Source organism: Pocillopora damicornis, chromosome 11 (assembly GCF_964200805.1).
Source record: "Pocillopora damicornis chromosome 11, jaPocDami1.2, whole genome shotgun sequence".
Lineage (NCBI taxonomy): Eukaryota > Metazoa > Cnidaria > Anthozoa > Scleractinia > Pocilloporidae > Pocillopora > Pocillopora damicornis.
Window position 1 is genome coordinate 13591621 of NC_142680.1, and position 20474 is coordinate 13612094.

General features: G+C 38.3%; 3 protein-coding genes across 3 annotated transcripts; 2 read left to right on the forward strand and 1 right to left on the reverse strand.

The window, feature by feature from the left end:
- Positions 1–2388: 2388 nt before the first annotated feature.
- On the reverse strand, positions 2389–4012 carry LOC113680011 (uncharacterized). Its single transcript, XM_027197005.2, has 2 exons — positions 3875–4012; positions 2389–3693 (listed from the first exon to the last, which is right to left on the reverse strand). Exon 2 carries the CDS (start codon positions 3604–3606, stop codon positions 2869–2871), a length of 738 nt encoding a protein of 245 aa, XP_027052806.2. The 5' UTR covers positions 3607–3693; positions 3875–4012; the 3' UTR covers positions 2389–2868.
- A 3824-nt stretch (positions 4013–7836) lies between these two features.
- LOC149037662 (uncharacterized) lies at positions 7837–19621 on the forward strand. Its single transcript, XM_089186368.1, has 4 exons — positions 7837–7927; positions 9681–9868; positions 9997–10074; positions 19384–19621. Exons 1-4 carry the CDS (start codon positions 7837–7839, stop codon positions 19408–19410), a joined length of 384 nt encoding a protein of 127 aa, XP_089042494.1. The 3' UTR covers positions 19411–19621.
- On the forward strand, positions 10175–16093 carry LOC113679970 (uncharacterized). The gene has a single exon (XM_027196955.2). The coding sequence runs from the start codon at positions 14390–14392 to the stop codon at positions 15059–15061; it is 672 nt and encodes a 223-aa protein (XP_027052756.1). The 5' UTR covers positions 10175–14389; the 3' UTR covers positions 15062–16093.
- Positions 19622–20474: the final 853 nt, after the last annotated feature.

Consider the following 20474-nt stretch of genomic DNA (forward strand, 5'->3'; position numbering starts at 1 on the left):
TCGAGAAACAATGGACAGCTTTACACGTGGTCCGTGTTATAATCTTTTTAAGTGGTATGTGTTTATTTTGTTGTCAAAAATGCGGACCTAGACCAAAGCTGTTCCTTCGACGTAAGTTAATCACATCATATTAACTTACCTCCGTTAATCAATCGTCCTAGATTACAAAATCAAATAACGATGGTATCTGAATTCGTCCTTCGCCAAACACAAAAAACTCCACAAGATCACTTTCTCCAGTCATCGAAAACATACACAAAATCGTCCATAGTTAATTTGAATCCCCCATTACGTCGTTGAGATTTGAACACTTCTCAAATCAAAGAACAAAAACGACGTTCTGATTAGTGCGAGATACATACCCTAAACGCGGCGATCTGATTGGTACGAGACACATACCCTAAACGATCTGATTGGTGCGCGAAATATACTACTCTCTATGCGCTGACATAGATGTTATTTTTATTAAAGAAAATAATAACTCAAAAAGGTTCCGATCATTTATCGTAGTGAATGAACTTGTTGTGAAGTACAAACTTTTATCTTGCCATTAGTCACATCTAAAGTGAATCTAGATAGCGTCCACATCGGAAGAGACCAAATGGCGAGACAAAGTTTTATACACATTGAGAAAGAAGATGTTCGCTCATAGCAACGTGTCGTCGGTGGGAAGTTGATTTTAGAGTGCTAGAAAAAAAATGAATAAGTAGGAAAGGAATGCTGCACTGACAAATGAAAAATATATCTGTGATTTAAAATTCTTCTATGAAATATATCTCTTAGAGCAAGCATCTACGAAGTTTGCACTTTCACGAAATGCTTCCTTGTAATTTACTTCTTCCATATTTCTTTAAGTTATAATCATTCTCTGAAGTGGAGGTCGGCTTAGATGAAAGAGCCTTAGTATCGGGGCATTTTGATTTAAAACACAATAATACTACTATGATCACCAAAAAATACCCCATTGCATTCTTTTACTCACGAGAAGCACCAGGCTGAGCCAGTTCACAAATGTACTCCCCTGCCACCCTCTGAATACATTAATATTTAGAGGAACCGAAATGTCGGTGATCGAGCCCGCGTTATGGCTGTAGTTGATTGGGGACTACATCCCGAATCTTTGCCTCTCAGTGGGTTATTTTCGACATTATCAGCGAGTCAAGTCTAAGTAAGCTGTACACCAAGAGAACACGAAGAGCTCATGGTGTTATTCCCTTCTCTCAGTCGTAAATATCAACAGGAGCTCTTACATCAAGATGCATCAACATATTTAGAAATAAGATCCCAAAAACGCACTCAGGAAGTTAAGGAAAAATTTGGAGATAAGAAAACACTAGTTATTTTGTTTCCAAAATGGTTTGCGCCGAAAACATCATCGAGCAGTCGCTAAAATGAGCTTGGAAGAGCAACCAATCTTTTAAAAAATGTTAAATGACCAGCTTTATTTTAATTCAATAACATTGTGTATCACATGCACTTTTTAAGCTATTTACCAAAGGCTGAGAGCTACATCATCTACTATTTTTACTATTCCCACGAGTGCAGTAAGACAAACGATCTCTGACTTAAAATTTCCTATTTGGATTTTTTAATAAAATATTAAAATTAACTTATTGATCATCAAAAGGGCTTTTATTGTATACTTAACATATTTTCTCAATCCTGATTGGTCAGTTAACAATGATGATCTCAAAAATATTGTGAAAGACCCTGGATTTGGTTTTTCTGTCACAATTATTTCATTAAATGACCTAGTGGAAAAAAAAAAATTTCCAACCGGTGTTAAAAGTGTGCATCGAGGAAGTACGCGAGGAAGTACGTTTGACTCGCCTACGGACCGTGCATTTACGAAAACTTTCAGCACATGGTTCCATAACTCACGAGATGCAGTCGCTTTAATGCAACTTCCCAAACACATGCAGTTTTTGAGGTACAAGAGAGCGAGAGAAAGAAATATTTCCTGCCTTATTGAAAGAAAACGTAAAACGCTTTCAATAAAACTTGAGCAAAAAAACAAGATAAAAAGTTTTCTGTGGAAAAAGAAACGGCTTTCTCGATTCGCTTGTACGCCTCTTGCTCCTTCTTGCTTTAGTGATGACTGGAACGAAATTCAGCCGCACTATTTGACTATGGTTATTTCATAATGGCCCTTCCATCGTTCTTTTCCTTCTCAAAACTAAAGTTTAAGATTTGGTCAATATAGTCTCGAATACTCACAATGTGCAGAGAACGCTTTTTCGTTAAGCACTTCATGTATTCCTATTTACATGCATAATTGTGCAATACCCATACAAATGTAAACAGTCCCAAGTGAAAAGTCAGCAACCATTTTAGATATCTTTGACGTCACTGAAGATAAAGTTATTAAACTATTGAATGATGAGGCTATTTCAGTGTGGATTCTTCTATTTACCCAGAGGGACGTCTAATTAAGTCCTAAGTGGCACTTGATAACAAAACACGTTTTCATGGTGAAGAGAATAAAGGACTCTAATGATAATCGAGGCACGTACAAGCCCACACACAAAGTAAACAACACCAGAAAGCGTCGTTGCGTTTTTCAGCAAGCGATTGCGTTTTCTGTCTTGATGCTTCATAAAAATGCAAAAATCGTTAATGATTTTCATATTATTTTAATGACCAATATATGAAGAGCCCAGATATCTTAAAGAGCTTAGTATCTAAACAGAGGCTTTCAAAGTCTCGAAAAGGCACTGATACAACGATGCGATGTCTTAGAAATAAGCTCCATGCATTCGTAGTGATAAAGATAAAACCTCGATATGCTATGGTGTGGTATATTCCTTCCATTTGCATGCTCACGAAAACCATTCCGTTTCTCCTCATCGATTCACAGAAATATGAATCTTAACCCACCCATTCATCTTTCCTCGGAGGTGGGACGCCAAACATTCTGTCGCTTGATTCGTGACTTCTACGAGCTGGCTCTGACATGACGGCACTCTTTGCCTTAGGTACTGATGTGCCTTGAGCGTAGAGGTTGTCCAATACCACTTTCCTCGTGGGAAACCTGCGGCAAGAAATAACAAAAACGGAGGCAACGGCAACAATTGTTTGATTTTTGTAAACGTAATCCACGAACGCGTCCTTTTCCACAGTGCTCTTCATTTCATCCCACGCACAGCCACTGTCTATCGCCAAGGAAGGTTTGGCACGCTTTGTGATATAGCACAAACAGATCATTTTACAGCCAGATAGGTCAAACGCGCTGCTCAGTTTTTCATTTAGTGTCTTGGCGATCTTTTTCGACGCAATTTCACACTCTTTTAAATCGTAGGATTTGAACGACAGCTCCATGTTCAGCACCTGTTCCATCATTTTATGGGCCATTTGCTTGTCGAATTGCAACTTTCTGTCACGATTTAACGCAGAAAGCGACTTTGCCCTGGCTTTCGGAAAGTCTGCATGCGTCAACAAAGCGTTCCCATAGTCTGTTTCACATCGCTGTGGGACGAAGAGTGATTTCCGCCGCCTGTGAGCCCAGATTTTTACATTCGCCACTCGTCTTATGGTCAAACCGGTCGTTTCTTCCTTAGGCGAAGACACTGGCGTCAACGTTGCTGGATTTAAGGACGACTGCTCCATGCCAATTTGAAACGCTTGTAGTCTCAATACAGTTTGCTCCACACTCTTTGATACTGATTTCTCCACACTCTTTAATATTGAGTAAACCTGTTTGACAGAGAGGAAATCATAAAGAAGATGTGAGAACGCTGTTGACTTTGAATTAAATCAACTTTTAATCGAAAGTGAACTTTAAGAAAAGTGTCAGAAATGGTGGGCTGCAGAGGCAGTGACTTGTGATTTCAAGATATCAAGAACCCTGATCTGGGCGTAAACATCTTGTACGCACCTGCCACAAAACAATTTCTTCTCGTATTTGAGTAATCTACAACAAAATCGAGATGATTTAAGATGTGCAGCTCCAAAGCAGAACAAAACGGTCCGCAAAATTGACAAAAAATAAGATTCCACGCACTTACGCGCAACTAAACAAAACTTCACTACTTCACTACTTTCAAAGAGAATAGTGCATTGTGCAACGACCAATCATCTTTTAACAGTTCCCATGAGTGTTAGTAATTATTGTGATTCACGAACGCAATTGGTGCCCAAGGCATTGTTTAAGAGAATAGAATATAGAAGCTTGCTTACGCGAGACCGTAGAAAAAAAACAGTTGATATTTGAAATTTGTTTCAAAATTAAGTAATCCTCTAATTTTCTTAATTGTTTGCTTTTAATCTTTTGAAAATATCGCATTTCTAAGAGATAAGGAACAGTTACCACATTGAGCAGAGCACAATGCGAAGACGGTCTACGAAATGTTTCTCGATAAGCATGACAACTTGTTCACTAAATGGACCATGAAAACACTCTAAGATGAGAGTAAAATACCAGTTAACATCCAAATTCATGTAATGTCATTGTAAAAAGAGATCTGATCAAAGCTTGTAGCATATGGATACACGGTATCAAACTTTCTTTTCGTATTTCTATTTCAGTTGGAAAACATGGAAACAAAACTGTACAGGGGAACTGTTAAAAGTGTGAAAAGGGGGAAGTTTTTTTCTTTAAAACCTGCGGTGCTGCGTCGCTAGGAGGTAGTACATGATGATTATCAACTGAGTTGATAACGTAAATTGGCTAACGTCAGAAGTTTCTAAAGTTGACATTTCCAGCGTTAGCCCTTTGTTCGAGCGATTGACGAAGGGCTAAAGATGGATATGTCAGCTTAAGAGAACCTGTGACGAGTGTGATATAGACTGCGCATCCAGAACATCTTAGAGGAAGAATTCAGTATGATATCTGGGCCTACCGCTAGGGGACTGAGGGGGTGGGGGTTTTTTGACTCAATTTGTGACATGACATTACTAATTAGGCCACCAATTTTTTTAATACGGCAGAAAACTATAAGGCTAACAATTTTAGAAAGAGGAGATTTTGCACTTTCATTTAGTGAACTAATACGTGTCTTACAGAAAAAATATGAAAAATCCAGAAAGGTAATAAAACGGATTTTTTCCCAAACCGTCCTCGAATTAGAGAACAGAACTGAAGTGAAAATTTTGTCAACACAATAACTGTACACAATATCAAGTTCTATATACACAGAAAGCTTTTCCTAGCACAAAATAAAACACTATTGTTCTTCTTTTAACCATATTTAGTTGCAAAGTTGATGTCGATCAGTGGTCTCAAAATCATTTTAGTGTTCACTTGAATCAACCATAAACCTCGCTAAGTAAATTAATGTTTTGATCAAAGGAAACATAAAATCATCTTGATCTCTTTTGAAGTGGTCTGCCTGGACCATTTCTTGGTCTGCCACGACCATCTTTGAGTCTCTTGGGACCATTTCTATTGGTCATCAAAAAGATAACTGTGCAGTGTGTGGTAGCGCTCAAAGCAAGGTCCTGGACACATACGCACTTGGCAAACTGAGCTCATAGACTGTTTCCACTCGTTGAATATGTATTTTACAGTTTCTATGAGTGTCAGTTGCCACAGGATGCTGAAACTGCAGGAGTTCGAAGCGGACATCCTGTGCTGCTTCATTGCCTCCAGAGAAGTTGTTCCGTCTAAAGCGTTCCCTCCTATCAGTTCCCGCACAAGATTCTCTTTGAATTTGACAAGTGTGACTCTTGGATGGCCAGCTCTTCCATACATGATGTGGGCATAACCACAACCAAATATTTCCTTACATAAACCTGCAGCAAATTGCCATGCGTTGATCACCCAAATCAACTCCTTCCATATGGGAGTTGTACAGGTTAATCAACTGTGGCTGTGCGATGTTCTGCCTTTGCCATTACCCTCGTGACTTCACCCTTCTCTCTACCTGTCCAATTTCCAAGCCCACAGGGAGAGTTGAGAGTAATGTACCAGCTTTCGGTCCTTCCATGTCACACAGATGAGCTTGCCGCTTTGACGGAAAAGCGATTCTCCCCTGACGAGGCTTTTGACCTGCTCGCATCGCTGGTCAACAGTATCCTGGGGTAGGCACTTTCTATTTCCCCTCACTGTTCCACAGACTCTAATTCCTTTTTTTTTTTTCAGTTCTAGAAAGAGTGGTACACTGGTATACCAGTTGACAACAAACAATTTGTAAGCTTTGTTGAAATAAGGCTCTGTTAGCATTAGAACAACTCGCTGAGCCAAATCCTTGCTTGCTGCTGGACCCTCTTTTCCAGCGTATCTGGGCACAAGAGCATCTAAAAATGATCTCATTTTCCGCAGTTTATCCCTGTTAGGATCTGTCTGGTCTGGGGCATTGCAATTATTTACAAAGTGAAGATATCTCTGAATATGAAGGTAGTAGTCTCTTGACATGGTGTTAGTAAACAATGGAGTTTTGGTGACCGAATCAGTTGACCAGTGAGCTTTCAAATTGCTTTTTTTGACAAGACCCATTTCCAATGTGAGCCCAAGCTAAGCCTTTAGCTCTGGAAGGGTAAAATCGTGGAGACCACCCAGAGAATTGTCCTCAAGCTGCCGTTTTTGATGCTCAAACCGTTTGGTCACACGTAAAATCAGCTGATAAACATCATCAGTAAACAGAGGTTGGAAGTAATCCAAACAATCATTGTCATTGTCATTGTCCATTTCTACTCTCATACCAACGTCTTCGCGAAAATTTACGCCTTCTGGGGGTTGTATAACAGATGTCCATCTCATATTGGAGTACAAATGGTGAAACAGAGAATTAACTCTGAAGTGTAAATTAAAGTGCTATTTAAACCCATGAATAACCCACAGGGCGTTAGCCCTAATAAAGGGAAACAGGGAACCACACGAGGCAAAGAAAAAATCTTCTGACCTCGGTGGGAATCGAACCCACGACCTCCGGATTAGATCTACCGTTACTCTGCCGACTGAGCTACGAGGTCGCACAGAGAAACTCGGGGACGATTTAGGATGGTGAATCGCGGCGAAGAGAAAGTAAGGGTACATATGAATGTTGTGCCGCGTAGCACTGGGAACACAAATGGTGAAACAGAGAATTAACTCTGAAGTGTAAATTAAAGTGCTATTTAAACCCATGAATAACCCACAGGGCGTTAGCCCTAATAAAGGGAAACAGGGAACCACACGAGGCAAAGAAAAAATCTTCTGACCTCGGTGGGAATCGAACCCACGACCTCCGGATTAGATCTACCGTTACTCTGCCGACTGAGCTACGAGGTCGCACAGAGAAACTCGGGGACGATTTAGGATGGTGAATCGCGGCGAAGAGAAAGTAAGGGTACATATGCACTTTAATTTACACTTCAGAGTTAATTCTCTGTTTCACCATTTGTGTTCCCAGTGCTACGCGGCACAACATTCATATTGGAGTAGTTTTGTTCCTCTTCATCGCGGCTATTGACATCGGAAGGCACTTCATTGTCAGAATCCACGTGGGCGATTCGCAAAAATGCTACAGGTAAGCCATCTTCGTCCACAAAAGTTAATCCCATCGACTCTGCAGCCGCCATTTCGATCTTTTTCGCTAACAGATGTCTTACTAATTTTTTGGCGACGCCATATTGAAATGGCAGACGCTATGTCAGCAACAACTGGAGTAAAATTTTCGGGAAAATTCGTATTTCGATGTTTCGAAGAACTCTTTTCGCTAAAAATGAGCCTCATCTCATTATCCGGCGGTTTAATGCATAAATAGCCTCAGTTTCCCACGGGCATGCTTTAAATAGCAACAAAAATAGGGTGATGTAATTTTCTACGGCTGTGGCCGTAGTTCGTCCCCCAGGGGTTTTAATTAACATGGGCAGGAGTCAAGCTCCCCATCATTGTTGAAGAAGGACTTCAGAGTGCACATGCAAATTCAGGAGCTCATTTTGAAGGCTACTGCCAAAGAAACTTTTGAAGATGATGACGGATTGAAAGTCTTTAAAGGTCAGTTTTTTGGTGAGTGATTAGGACCCTAGGGAAGTTACTGTTAGTAACAAGCCACCATCGAATGCCTCACGTTTCCCTTTGTGTGTACAGCATATTACTACTAAATTTATCTATCTTCCTCTTGTCATTGATCTTATCCAGACGACAGAGAACTCGGAGTATCTGATCCTTGGCCCTTAACTTAGCAGCATAGTATTCATGAGCGTTATCGCAAATTTAACTTTTGCACCTTTACTATAAAACATTATTGGTAGTTTCGTTCAAAGTAATCTTCCCTCTTTTCAGATACACAGTTTTCCCGCTTAAAGTCCCATTTCCCCACAGCTTACGCACTTTAACTTTTTTGTACAGGTCGGTTTTTTTCCTTTTTCTGCATAATTCTTTGATCTGCTCTGCGGTTAGCAGACACTAATTTATTTTGACTGTTTCAGAAATTGGAAAGAGATTTCATGTTCTCTCAAGTCATTGCGAAACACAGAATTCACTATGTTGTTGTCTCTGAGAGGGCTTATTGTAATTTACGAAACGAAATGGAATGAAAAAATGTAATCTGTGAGATTAACTCAAATCGGTAATTTGCGAAAAGGAAATTCGTAATTAGTGAATTAGAAATCCGTAATTTTCGAGGAAGGTAATTCTGTATTTTGCACCAGTGTGGATTTAATGAATCAATGCAACGGCTATGTGAAAGGAAAATTGCGCCAAATGTTAAGCCATAAATGCAAACCTGTTATTTAAAAAATGATCTAGCGCTGAAGCTGTGAAAGTGAAATGCGTGACATGACATTCAACTTTAGGCGCGAGTTGAGTGTATCTAATAGGGGAAAACTGTGTATCTGAAAAGAAAGAAAATTGCTTTGTACGGTTGTACCAACAATGTTTTTCTAGAAAAGGTGTAAACGTGAAAATTGCGATAACGCTCGTGAATACTATGCTAAGGACAGGGAATTCCGTGATCTTTGTCATCTGAAAAGATCAATGACAAAAGGAAGGTAGATCAATTTAATGATCTACTGTATGCGCAAAGGGAAACGTGAGGCAACTGATGGTTGATTCATGCTAACTCATGAGTATCATTTAACACTGGTACAAGTCGACTTAACAGGCACACGCATGACTTAACAGTGGAGGATCGAAAACAGGAATTGGCGTTTTTTCAATAACAATTATAGTCCAGTGTTTTGGTGCCAGTTTCGCATTCGCACGACAAAAAATAAAGAAACGCTACGGCCCAGCGCAAAAATTTTTAACATACGAACAGTCAGCCGAAAAACCGCTCAAAATAATTTGTATGATCTAGTAAAAACTCCATTAATCAGCAGCTGTTACTAATACATCAACCTCCCACCCCTCGCTGCGTACTGATAGTTCGTACTCGACTCCTCCCTTAGTAACAACAGTCCGCCTACAACCCCTCCCTGAGTACTGATGAGCTGCATCCCACCCCTCCTTAAGTACTAATAGTCTTCCTCCCCCGATAAAATAGTCCCAAAAAAATGGTCCAAAAAATGGTCCGAAAAATGGTCCCAAAAAGAGTCCAAAAAATAGTCCAATGGTCCAATGGTCCAAGGGTTCAAGGGTCCAATGGTCCAAGGGTCCAATGGTCCAATGGTCCAATGGTCCAAGGGTCCAATGGTCCAGTCCATACTTTTTCCTATGCCATCATAGAAACATGATATAGTAAACTGACCTTAATCAACAAATATACCGCATATAAAACTTTTCTGACACCATTCATACCGCTACAAACATGCTATTTTAGAACGCTTGCGTGGTTACACAGGAATCCCAAATAGGAAACAAAAAAAATCTCACGAACTAGCGGAAATATTCAGCTGGGCTTCCTGCGGAAAATTTAACTTACGCACGCACTTACAGGGCGATAACATAAGGGCTACGCATTCCCAGAATGCAGTAGCCGCAAAAACTGAACTTCGGTGGAAAAAATTGGTGCGTGAAGATTTCGTTTTATCATAATTTAAACTGGTTTCAATAGATATATAACAACAAAAGGTAAGTTCTGGGTTGATGTAATACAAACTGAAATATATTATTTAAACACATCGTCTTCTTTACAGCCGTTCTACGGGATGTTACGCAAAGCTTCTTCGCAAAAATTGGATGCGAAGAAGACCATAGAACGCAGGGCTGTGAAGGTATGAAAAAAGACCCATAGAGACTCAAGCGCATAATTGCCTGCGGTGGATCTAAAGCGAGACATTGACCCAAACTTTTGGGCAATTACTAAGCTTCAATTCTCGTTGCAACGTGAAGTTTCAAACGACAAGAAAATAATGCAGTATTAGCTGCTACTGATAACAAAAAAATCTGAACAAAAAAACTGAAATGGCTAAGTAATACCAGAATATTATAACAAATAATATTTTCAGAAGCTCCTGGTAATACTTTCAACGAGCACGATGTGTACACAATTATTTCAGGATGCAAATGTGCTTTGTCATTCTTTTGTAAACCTTGGCTCGTGATTGCATGCATGTCTCCCTTTTTTTCGTAGAGCAACGAGGTCTCTCTATCCCATGTTTGAAGGTGTTCTTATGCTCATGGTTCTAACATTGCGAATCTGTCGCTTTTGATTAGAGTTGAAAATGTGTTTTCTTCAACTGTACTTCTTGTTACCATCCCGAACATTTATCATCTACGAGATGTTGGGTAAGCAGTGAATTAATAACATCTAATAAAAAATTTCCAACAGAACTTTAACTTCATAAGTAAATGTCAGATATTCTAGGGAACTTTGTCGATAAAAACACATTTTTCACGAAGAAATTTATTTTCAAATCCGTTTGAATTAATTTTTTGAAATCACACGAAAGCTATTTTTTCAAAACAAGTTTCAAAACGGTTAAAAGATGAAGAGGATGTAAACGAAGTGCTAATTGCTTCAAGAAATTTGAATAAATCATGTAATTACCTAGAGAGTTTTACCTGTGAATATATTACAACCGAACAATGAAAATTGAAAAATCTTTCCCTTATTGTTCACCCTCTAAAGCTAACAGTTGATTTACAGAATGAAAAACACGATTCAGTGCCTCCAAACCGGCTAATCTTTAAATTACCATCAATGACGCTTGAAAAGAGATGTAAAGGATTTTATCTTTTCATTCAGCTTATATAAAATGCATCCCAATAACTCAATCTTACAGAATCGTTCAGTTTCAAAGTATACACATTTAATGAATTATTTACCTTCAAAGCGCTCGTTCTTCACAATGCATGCCATTTTTGAATGACTTGCAAACTTATCTCCTGCAGAGCTTTTGATATCAAAAACAAAGATTAGCGCACGTGGACTCAGGGAACGTACCATGTCATTAGCGGTTAATTCGCCAAACGTTTAACAATATGGCGTTCAGAAATTATCCTTTTTTAACGACTTTCTAGATGTTCAAAGCAAACTTTTCGATAAAAAAAGCCCTCAAACTATTGTGACAACTTCAGCAAAAAGTGGCTTTTACAGCGTATACCATTTCAAACATGGATCCAGGGTATACTATTGTGATATTAGTATTTACATGCCTTCGATCTCGTGTAACTTGTTTCGTATAAATAAACATTTGGTCACTGTAAAGCTGATGCGCGTAAAATAAACTGAAGTAACTAACAAAGTGAAGCGCGGGCAAATTCAAAGATTGACAGAAACTTAAAAGAAATTTATTTCGTCATTCATCATTAGAAATAACATTTGCCACAAAATTATTGTCTGTCAACGATCGACACAATGAACTTCCATAAAAAAAAAACTGCACACAGAGTTTGCTTTCCTCCGTTTCGTAAATGTTTATTTCGGTATTTATGAATTATGAGGAGCGGTGTATGGTCAATTTATGTGAAACTGAGGTAAAATTCACTCGCTATATCCGATCCATTGGTTTTAGGATTAGTGGCAATGTCATACGTAATTTAAGGTTGCTATTTTGATGTATTCTTACCCAAGTTAGCTTGTCCTAAGTGGGATAAGGAACAAGTCTCTTACTTCAAACGTTGCATCTGAGCGCCGATTAAAACGTAGGACAAAAGACAAAACCAGTGAGCACAAAGTAACGATTTATTTATTTACGTGCAACTTCAGAATGCTTTGTACAAAAAATTCTCTTTCATTTTAGGCACCTTAGTGTAACTAGAGTCAAAAAAAGACCATGCGATAAAGCAGCTCAGCAACTTATCGCCTTCTTTTGAGGGAAATTGTACTTCTCTTACGTTAAATTAATGAGGTACTTTCCGCGAATGAAAGCCTTTCACGGTCTTTCAATGAACTTATATTATCGATCAACCTCCCGTCCTTTCTCAATTGACCGCAAGCACCTATTAATTTAGTATGTTTGCTCCGGAACACTTAGATTAGTTTCGAACCTTTGCCAAAATAATCCAAGCCAATCTAATATATACTGTGTAACATGTATATGCATAAAAAGGAAAGTTTGAAAGCGGATCGTTTTTTAGGTTACCCTAACTGACCGTATGAGCTGTCTAATCACTGAAAGGCTTTGCGACCCACATCCACCTCTAACTTTAGAGCTGACACCTTGAGTATGGCTTATTTCCAGGTTAGCATTCTAGCATCCACGAATTTTTCCGCTTTAGAATTGATGTTGTTTTAAGGTCACCTGGCTAAGATAAAAATTCGAATGCAAATACTGGGCAATTGTCATCTTTGGGTAAGCAATTTTATGACTCATTCCCCACGGTGAGAGACGGTCTTTAGTTTTTGAGCGGGTAAATTGAATTGGAAGTTTTTCTAACTCTTTACTTTCCTGAAGGGATAATTAGATTTGACAGACACGGCTCCTCAATAAGTTGGCATTCTAGAAGTTCAAAGAAAGACTTTGTATTGATCACCAGTAAGCTGAGAACTTACCTGGTTTCATGTTCAACTCTCACCGAAAATGTTCAAACAAAAACACGTAATGGACTTTCGAGTGTTGGTTGTAATTAAGGTATACACAGACAAAATGAGACAGGGCTTTTTATTAATAATAAATCAGAGACTCTATTCACAACAGAGGCAATTCTAAAATAGAGCTTAAATTTAAAGGAACCTTGAACACCGGATTAACTTTATTTCAATATTTCATAATTTAACTCCACTTAAAGCGAGAACAGAAATAAAATCGGCTTTGGGAAGGGCCGTCTGCTTGTACGGTGCCGATTTGGATGAATTTGCCACATTTGCGGCTCAGCGTACCGAAAACAAAGCCATTAAAAAGTATCTTAAACAATGCAATATTGAGTTTTAAGAGGAAAATTTATTCCAAAGCTGTCCTTTGTGATGATATAATTAGCATATGGAACACCTGCCATATTAATGTTTATTTCTCAGCCACGCCAAACGCTAGAGCTCACTATCTTTGCATGTTCTTAAAAGTGATCACCCGTAAAGATCGCAAAGACAACAAAGCAAAACACCATTCTCAAGATTTTCGCTAACCTCGATCACCAAAGAGATGCAACGATTTCAAACCAACTTTGAAAATATTTACCTCTCACAACCGCTTTCGAAAGCGTCTTGGAAGCAAAGGTTATATGTTTAATTTGAGGCGCGAATCGAAATGGGCAGCATGTTTCAGTGTTTACAAAACTTTCATTAGCGAATTGTAAGCCTTTTTTGTTTCGTTTCTAACTTGAATGTTTCGAAACCGAAACCTGAACCTCTTTTTTCGATAGATTATCAGCAAAAAAACTAATAGACGTTTTTAGTTGGAACTGATAGGTTCCTAAAATCTCTTTTGGTAAGCCTTATAGTAATGAAAATAGCGTAGATTATTTGTGAGACTATTTTTAACAGGCCTGTTTTTCAGCAGGATTCCACGTGCAACTCTGTTGTTTTGTCTTATAAAATGAATTCATAATGACAACTTTAGATCATCCTTAAAAACAATTACATGTGAAATCAGGCTGCTTTTTGACGGCACTTATATTGAGCAGCCAATCAAATTGATGTAAAACGATCCCGTTTTCTTTTTAAAATGCTGACTTATGAAACGCACGCGGTGCCACTCTAAACCGCGTCAATAGCGCTTATATGATTGGTTAAATTTAATGATCGTTTTCAATAGGAACAATCGGACCACATGTTCAAAGCTTCTCCTTAAAGCAATTTTTCAATGTGCCTTTCAAACTTATTCACAGTGGCTATGATAAGTGACAAGACTGCGTTTGAAAAGCTTTGCGACAGCTGCCGTCGGTGGTGGTTGGCGGGTATAATTGTGGATCCATGCACGCATTAGTTTAAGTCTCCCAATCTCAGGTGCCGTCGTGCTATTGTTGGAGCCAGAACCCGTACACTTCATTCACAAAGTTAATCACCCCGATCGAAACAAGTGCAAAATTTTCACTACTGGCGGTCGCGGTCACTGGAACTCGGAGAGCTCGGGGTAAATTCGTTAAATATAGTCTCTAGATTCCTCACACTAATTTAAAAACTGACTCACGAGTCGCTTCTTTGAAACAATGGGAGACGAGATGTTGAGCGTGTTTTACAGTGGAGATATTTTTGCCGGCCACGGTAAGATAAGCGCTCGGGAGGTAGCGAACCTGAAGGCAAGTTTCGACGAAAAGAGCGAATTTCGCCTTTTCAGGGACTATTTTGGACTCATAAGACTCGTACAGAACGCTGAGTTGAACGGTAAAGGAACTGCAGGGATAGACAGTTTGTATGATTTCACCTACACCAAAAGATCTCGTGTGGACAGCGTGGGATCGGATCACTCTCTAACGAGCTCGGGTTCTGGTGGAAATCCAGACATTGAATTGTGCATTGAAACTTCAAAAGCGCCAGGCTCATCTCTCGCGCCCGGCGCACCAACCAGAAACGTTTCCAAACGGAACGCCGAAAACAACAGCGAAGTGGCCAATCGCAACCGGAAAAACCGCGAAAGTAAGAAGAACAGAAATGCGAACGTGTGTGTATTTTGCAGAAATAACGGAGAAAGCAAAAAAGTCTATTCAAGCCATGTTCTGAAGGATGCCGAGGGGAACACTACATGTCCAATACTCAGAGCATACACATGTCCTCTATGCAAAGCATCCGGGGACCAGTCGCACACCATCAAGTACTGCCCCAAAAATAAAAGCTCTGCAAAGCAGCCGCCGCAGAACACTCCACTGACTCAAAACATTTGAATAAAGAACTATTGCTGCACATGCAAATCTGAAAAAAAGGTTATACGCGGCAGACGAACTCATTTGATTTCTCGCCGCTGGCGAATAACGAACAACAGCACTTGAGAAAGGCGGGTATGAAAAGGCTAGTGCTTAGAAACTCCAGCCTCTAAATTGTGGTAAAATAATCTGGATAAATAAATTATAGAACGAGATATTAAAACGTATTTAAGTATTGTAGATTGTTTAGGTTTTTTAAGGAATATTCCACAGTAGGTATCGTGCTCCTTGTCACTTTCTTTGAGCGTTATAGTATTTTTTAGAGGTTTTGTAACATCTTTCATAAATTGTTTCTTAAATGGGATAAACCTGTATTGCCCGATGATGCTCAAAGATATTCATATAACTAAGCTGACTTTGTCAGCAATTTTTGGGGCGAATGCTCCCATGTTTATGGTTTGACCAAATTTAACAAGAATTTGACAGACACTTAGAAAATAATATTGTATAACAAAAAATTGCCCACTATATTCGGCGCGTCAAAATTTTAACATATATGAAATTAATAAGTGTACAGGACATCGATAATGCTTAACCTCGGACTATGAAGTCGGTTAATCCTGTTGCTAATTTTTTAATCGACAGAAATTCATGAATTTCTAGCCGAGAAAATCTACCGAATTCGGGCTGAGAAAAATCAATCTTAACACAAGATTTCTCCCTGTTTCATTTTACCTCTAAATCTACCCAACTTTATGGTTGCTTGGGTGATTCCAAATTAAAAAATAAATTCAGAAGTCGTAATCCGCAAACAAGGAAATTGCTAAAGAAAATAATCTTAATCATTTAGTGGGCGCCTTCTGAAATTTAAAGCTTGGCTTTTGGGGTTTGAAGACAATGCTTCATGTCGGAGAAATACATAGATCCTCTATGATAACGAATCTTTGCGATGGAGAGGGGCTAAAAACTTGAATTGATAAAATAGTGTGCTAATGTTATTAACCAACTCCATGCGAAACATTATCCATGCAATAAAATTGAATTGTTTTCAAATGCCGTCCGTGTTGACTAAAGCAACTTGAATTTTATTCAAATAGGATGTACTTTGTCTATTTTCCAGCCTTTCATGTTTTTTTTTTCTTTTTTGTCGTAAGAGCTGTCTATAAGCCCTTGTCAAAGTATAACATAAAACGAAAGTGCCCTTCCTTTCTTCCTTATTGTTGATATTTCTTTCTTTCAGAGATCACGAAACTAACCAAAATCGAATCTCATTATCAAAAACTCAAAGCTGATAGATGAGCAGTGTTTTTGGCTCAGTCTCTTGAATCAAAGGAGCTTCTTGCGTCAGAGTTTCGTATTTACAGCTCAAACAAAAAGAACAAAATGATTTTATTTTATCAGGTAATTGACTACCAACATTTGAAACCAGGGGGTTTTGAAATCGATCGATTTCGCATGGCGGAAAGATTTGACAGCCAAGTCAAAATGATGTAAGGTTGTTTTGGAAAAGTTTCACACCAAATAGAAACCTAAGTGGTATGAATAGTTGGTGTTTAGTTTCATCCATCGCACTGATCGACAGATCGCTTGACTGCTCACGCAAAGGGAACTAACGGGTTCGGGAAAAACTCGTCGGATTTGTCTGAAATACATGCGAGATCGAAACAAAATTGTTTCGCAAAATTATTACCACGACATTTTCGGCTCACGAAATAAAAGTGTTTTGAAAGGCCATATAACGAAAGTCTTTCATAATCCAACACATGTTCGGGCGGTGGAGCTAAAGCTGTGATATCGGTTAAATTGTTTTTAGATTTTAGCTTTTGAGGTTCATGAGCGAGAGATTTCTTCCTAGCGTGCGAGCTGTAATGCGTTCATTATGATTGGTTATGAGCTTGGCCGACTTTAAGGAACCATAGCTTTATTAAATTTGAATGAACACAGTATGTTGTAACAATAAGACACGAAAATGCTCAGTAGGTATAAGAAAATAATGACATCACATTTTGCATTTATACTGAATAAGCGCGAAAATCACTTGATTAAGGTCGACAAAGAATACACCACAAGAAAATCGACGAACAGCCCCGTTTTCTTTCAAATAAAATATTGACCCCGTTATAATGCACCGGGAAAATTGAATTTGTTCACGTTATAGAAAATACCTCTCTTCCTTTGACAAGGAAACAAGTTCAAAGAACATGAAATTAATGGAACATTTAAGAGTGCTTGAAACGAAGAAAAATATTTTAATGATTACAGTTTTTGCGTTTGGAAGGGTTATGTTAATGTTATTCTTTTGCGATTTGAACAAATTTGCTTTTACCGTAAAATTACAAACTGCAATATTTCATAATGAAGTATGTATCTTATTGCCCATTTCGCCATTGAAAATGAGTTTGGATTAAATTTGTTTGGCGAATTTTGCCATCTGCATATCAGCACGGTATAAATGTTCAAGGAAACTGGAAATTCATTGTCTGCACGAAACAACCGCGCTAAATGCATGGTGAGATATTGTTCAAGAAAATTAGGAAACCAGCGTTTATAGGTACTTAGAGGCTGACAAAACAGATAACCCCGGTTTGCTCCCGGTCGGTGGTATTGTTTATGATTGAATTTGTGACAACACAGTTAGTTTCACGAAAAACATAGGAAGGAAAAAAAAAGGATTACCATTCATAAATTGTTAGCCTAATTTATGTATCTCACGTAGAAAAAATATAGCATATTCAAAATCGAAGTCTAGCTTTAGAGCAAAAGTAAAGTGCAATCAATAGGCTGTAGACTGCCGCTAAATTAGACGGAAAAAATGCATAAACTTCATTTTAAATCGGAGCTGTTACGTTAGAAAGCAAAACTCGATAAGTAGTGCGCTCTCAAATATCACTGTTATTATATCGCATCCATTTTGCGCACTCTGTTTTGTCAGATCCCGAAAGTTCCCTAACCATTCAGCTTCAATTTAGTTCGCAACAGTACAGTTTAAGACATTAACGCTCTTTTGTAAAATGACAGGTTTCGTGGTGATATACGATCACAAATCGTCCGTTAAAAGAGTTGCTTTATGTCTGTCAGTTTTAGAGCAGACACCTGTCATCTGGAACTTAAATAAATATCGCATCTTAATTTCCTTCTAGAATATTTCTGTGATGAAAACTGTTCTTGAAATTTGTTATCTTGCCGACAAGCATAAATCAATGTTGCAGATATACATCTTTCGGCAAAGAGAATATTAATTTCCTATTTGGGTGAAGCTTTTTTTCCGCAATTTCTACAGATATACAATTGATAATATTTCTGTGGTCTGTCTGCTATGTTAGGTCAGTACAAAGTTGGGAGCCGGCGCAGCGCACATCAAAAGACTCAAAATAAGTGCAATATTTTTCATCCTTTGAAAGCTGCCTTAAACGTTTAATTTTTAGAGGGAAACAAGAAAATGAATTACATATGTAGAAAGGAAATTCTTTTGTTTTTATCGGAGGTTTGCAGGAAACAGCAGTCTTTTACCCTGAGGAAAAATAGGAACTTTTGTTCCTATTGCGAAAAACAGAAACAAAAGGCTGGACATAGAGATTTTAACTCAGTAATAAGTGAAGTGTTAAATCAGTTAAGGTTGCAAAAAAATTCATAAGCCGTGATAAGTTTCCTTCATTTTTCAACATTTCTTTTCATTTATATTCTGCTCAACTAATATTTTGGTCATTTAAGTCTTAAAAAGAAGCTAGCAAACCGCTTATTGTCTTAAAAAACAAACTACTGAAATATTTATTACTGCAGGTGTCAAAAAGTGCTAAATGTTTTTGTTGTGGTTTGCCTCCAAAACACAATCGGTATAATCTTGCAACCTTCTTCTCAAAGATCCATTTCTACCCTGGAACGCATAAATAAAACCGGCAAATAATACCAATTTTGTGAACGATACGTGCAACTGGTTCTTGAGGGTTTTTTTTTCTATTCTCTTTTCATGATAACAATGCCTTTTAGGAGTAAAAACCAAATTATTGAACTGTTGTTGATCTCCTAAGGTGGCTCGGTTAATTTCAAACAGTATTTCTGAAAGAGTTAATGACATCAACAAACCTTAGCGCTTTTCGATTTTTTCCGTTTTCCAGCTTTAAGGCTGTTGTTTTAAAAGAAAACCAAAAACTTTATTACAGCAAATTTGAAGCGCACGAATTTCCTGCCACAAATTTCGGAAGTCACTTCGTTTGGTTTTCTTCTCAGAGGAAACCACCCCATCAATTGCGGATTTGCATAATGAAACTAATTCACTGTTCATACTATAAAATTATGAATAGTAATAGAAAACTTTTAAACCATGAACTTGTCTTGTATTCTAGCGAAAAGGATGCATTTGGAGTTCCTAAGCTTGAGTACAAAAACAGAAAGAAAAACCACTAAATTTAGCTGGTGAAGAATTCACAATATACCTGCTGTCAGAGATGTAACAGGAAACACTTGTACTAAGCGTCATGAAAGATGATTAACAGAAACAGCAACTTTGAATCGAATTTTTCTGGTCAAATATATTTGGTAAAAGAGAACCAAAATAAAAGCTGGATTGTAATGCTAAAAAAATCGTAACTTTACTTATTTTAGTCGTTACGCCCGTTGAATTTTCACAGGAAACCTTGAGGCACCCTCACAAGTATATAATTCAAAACAAACTCAAGTTCAAAGCCTTTATTGAGACATTATGATAAGAAGCTGCAAATTTGTCTTTATATTACTATGCTCTGTTATTTCCACACTAGTTTCCCCAATATCCATTGGCTTTCTGCATACGGACTTTATGAGTTCCCAAGTCCTTGGCGTGAAGATGGCCATTGAGAGTTTTTGTGTTTCTTAACATTTTGCCAACATCCAAAAATAAACAGTCTCCAGTGATTTGTTGCTGACTTTACGGATATGTACACACCGTCAGTTGCCATGCCAACTTATAGATTATCTGATACTCCCGCCTCCATTTTGAAAACCGACCCTGAAACCCCTACGGTTGAAGACAGCAGGCAGGCAACGCAGGATTGGTGCTTCATTCTGCACTGAAAGCAATTAGGGCTGGCGCAACGAGTTAAAGACCGCTCGCGGCCTCTGTCAGATGGCAATATGTGGCATTGTCAAATGGTATCTGTTTTTTCAACGAGACTCAGAGGTCTCAGATGGGTATAGCAATTATCTAATTTTGCCATTTTAAGACAACATGATGGAAACGCACCTTTTCCAGATGCAAGATTTATCGTTTTTACTCGTGGATATGCGACGTAAAGGAGCGAATAATGTGGAGACCTGATATGCAAATTTCGTGGCGTAAGCATGGCCTCAGAAGTTTGGGAGAGAATGCATCTTATTAAAGATGGCGGACCGATTGTTAAATACGGGGTATGCGACATTTGTAGGAATGACGTCAAATTTTGTGCCGGAAGTGAAACGC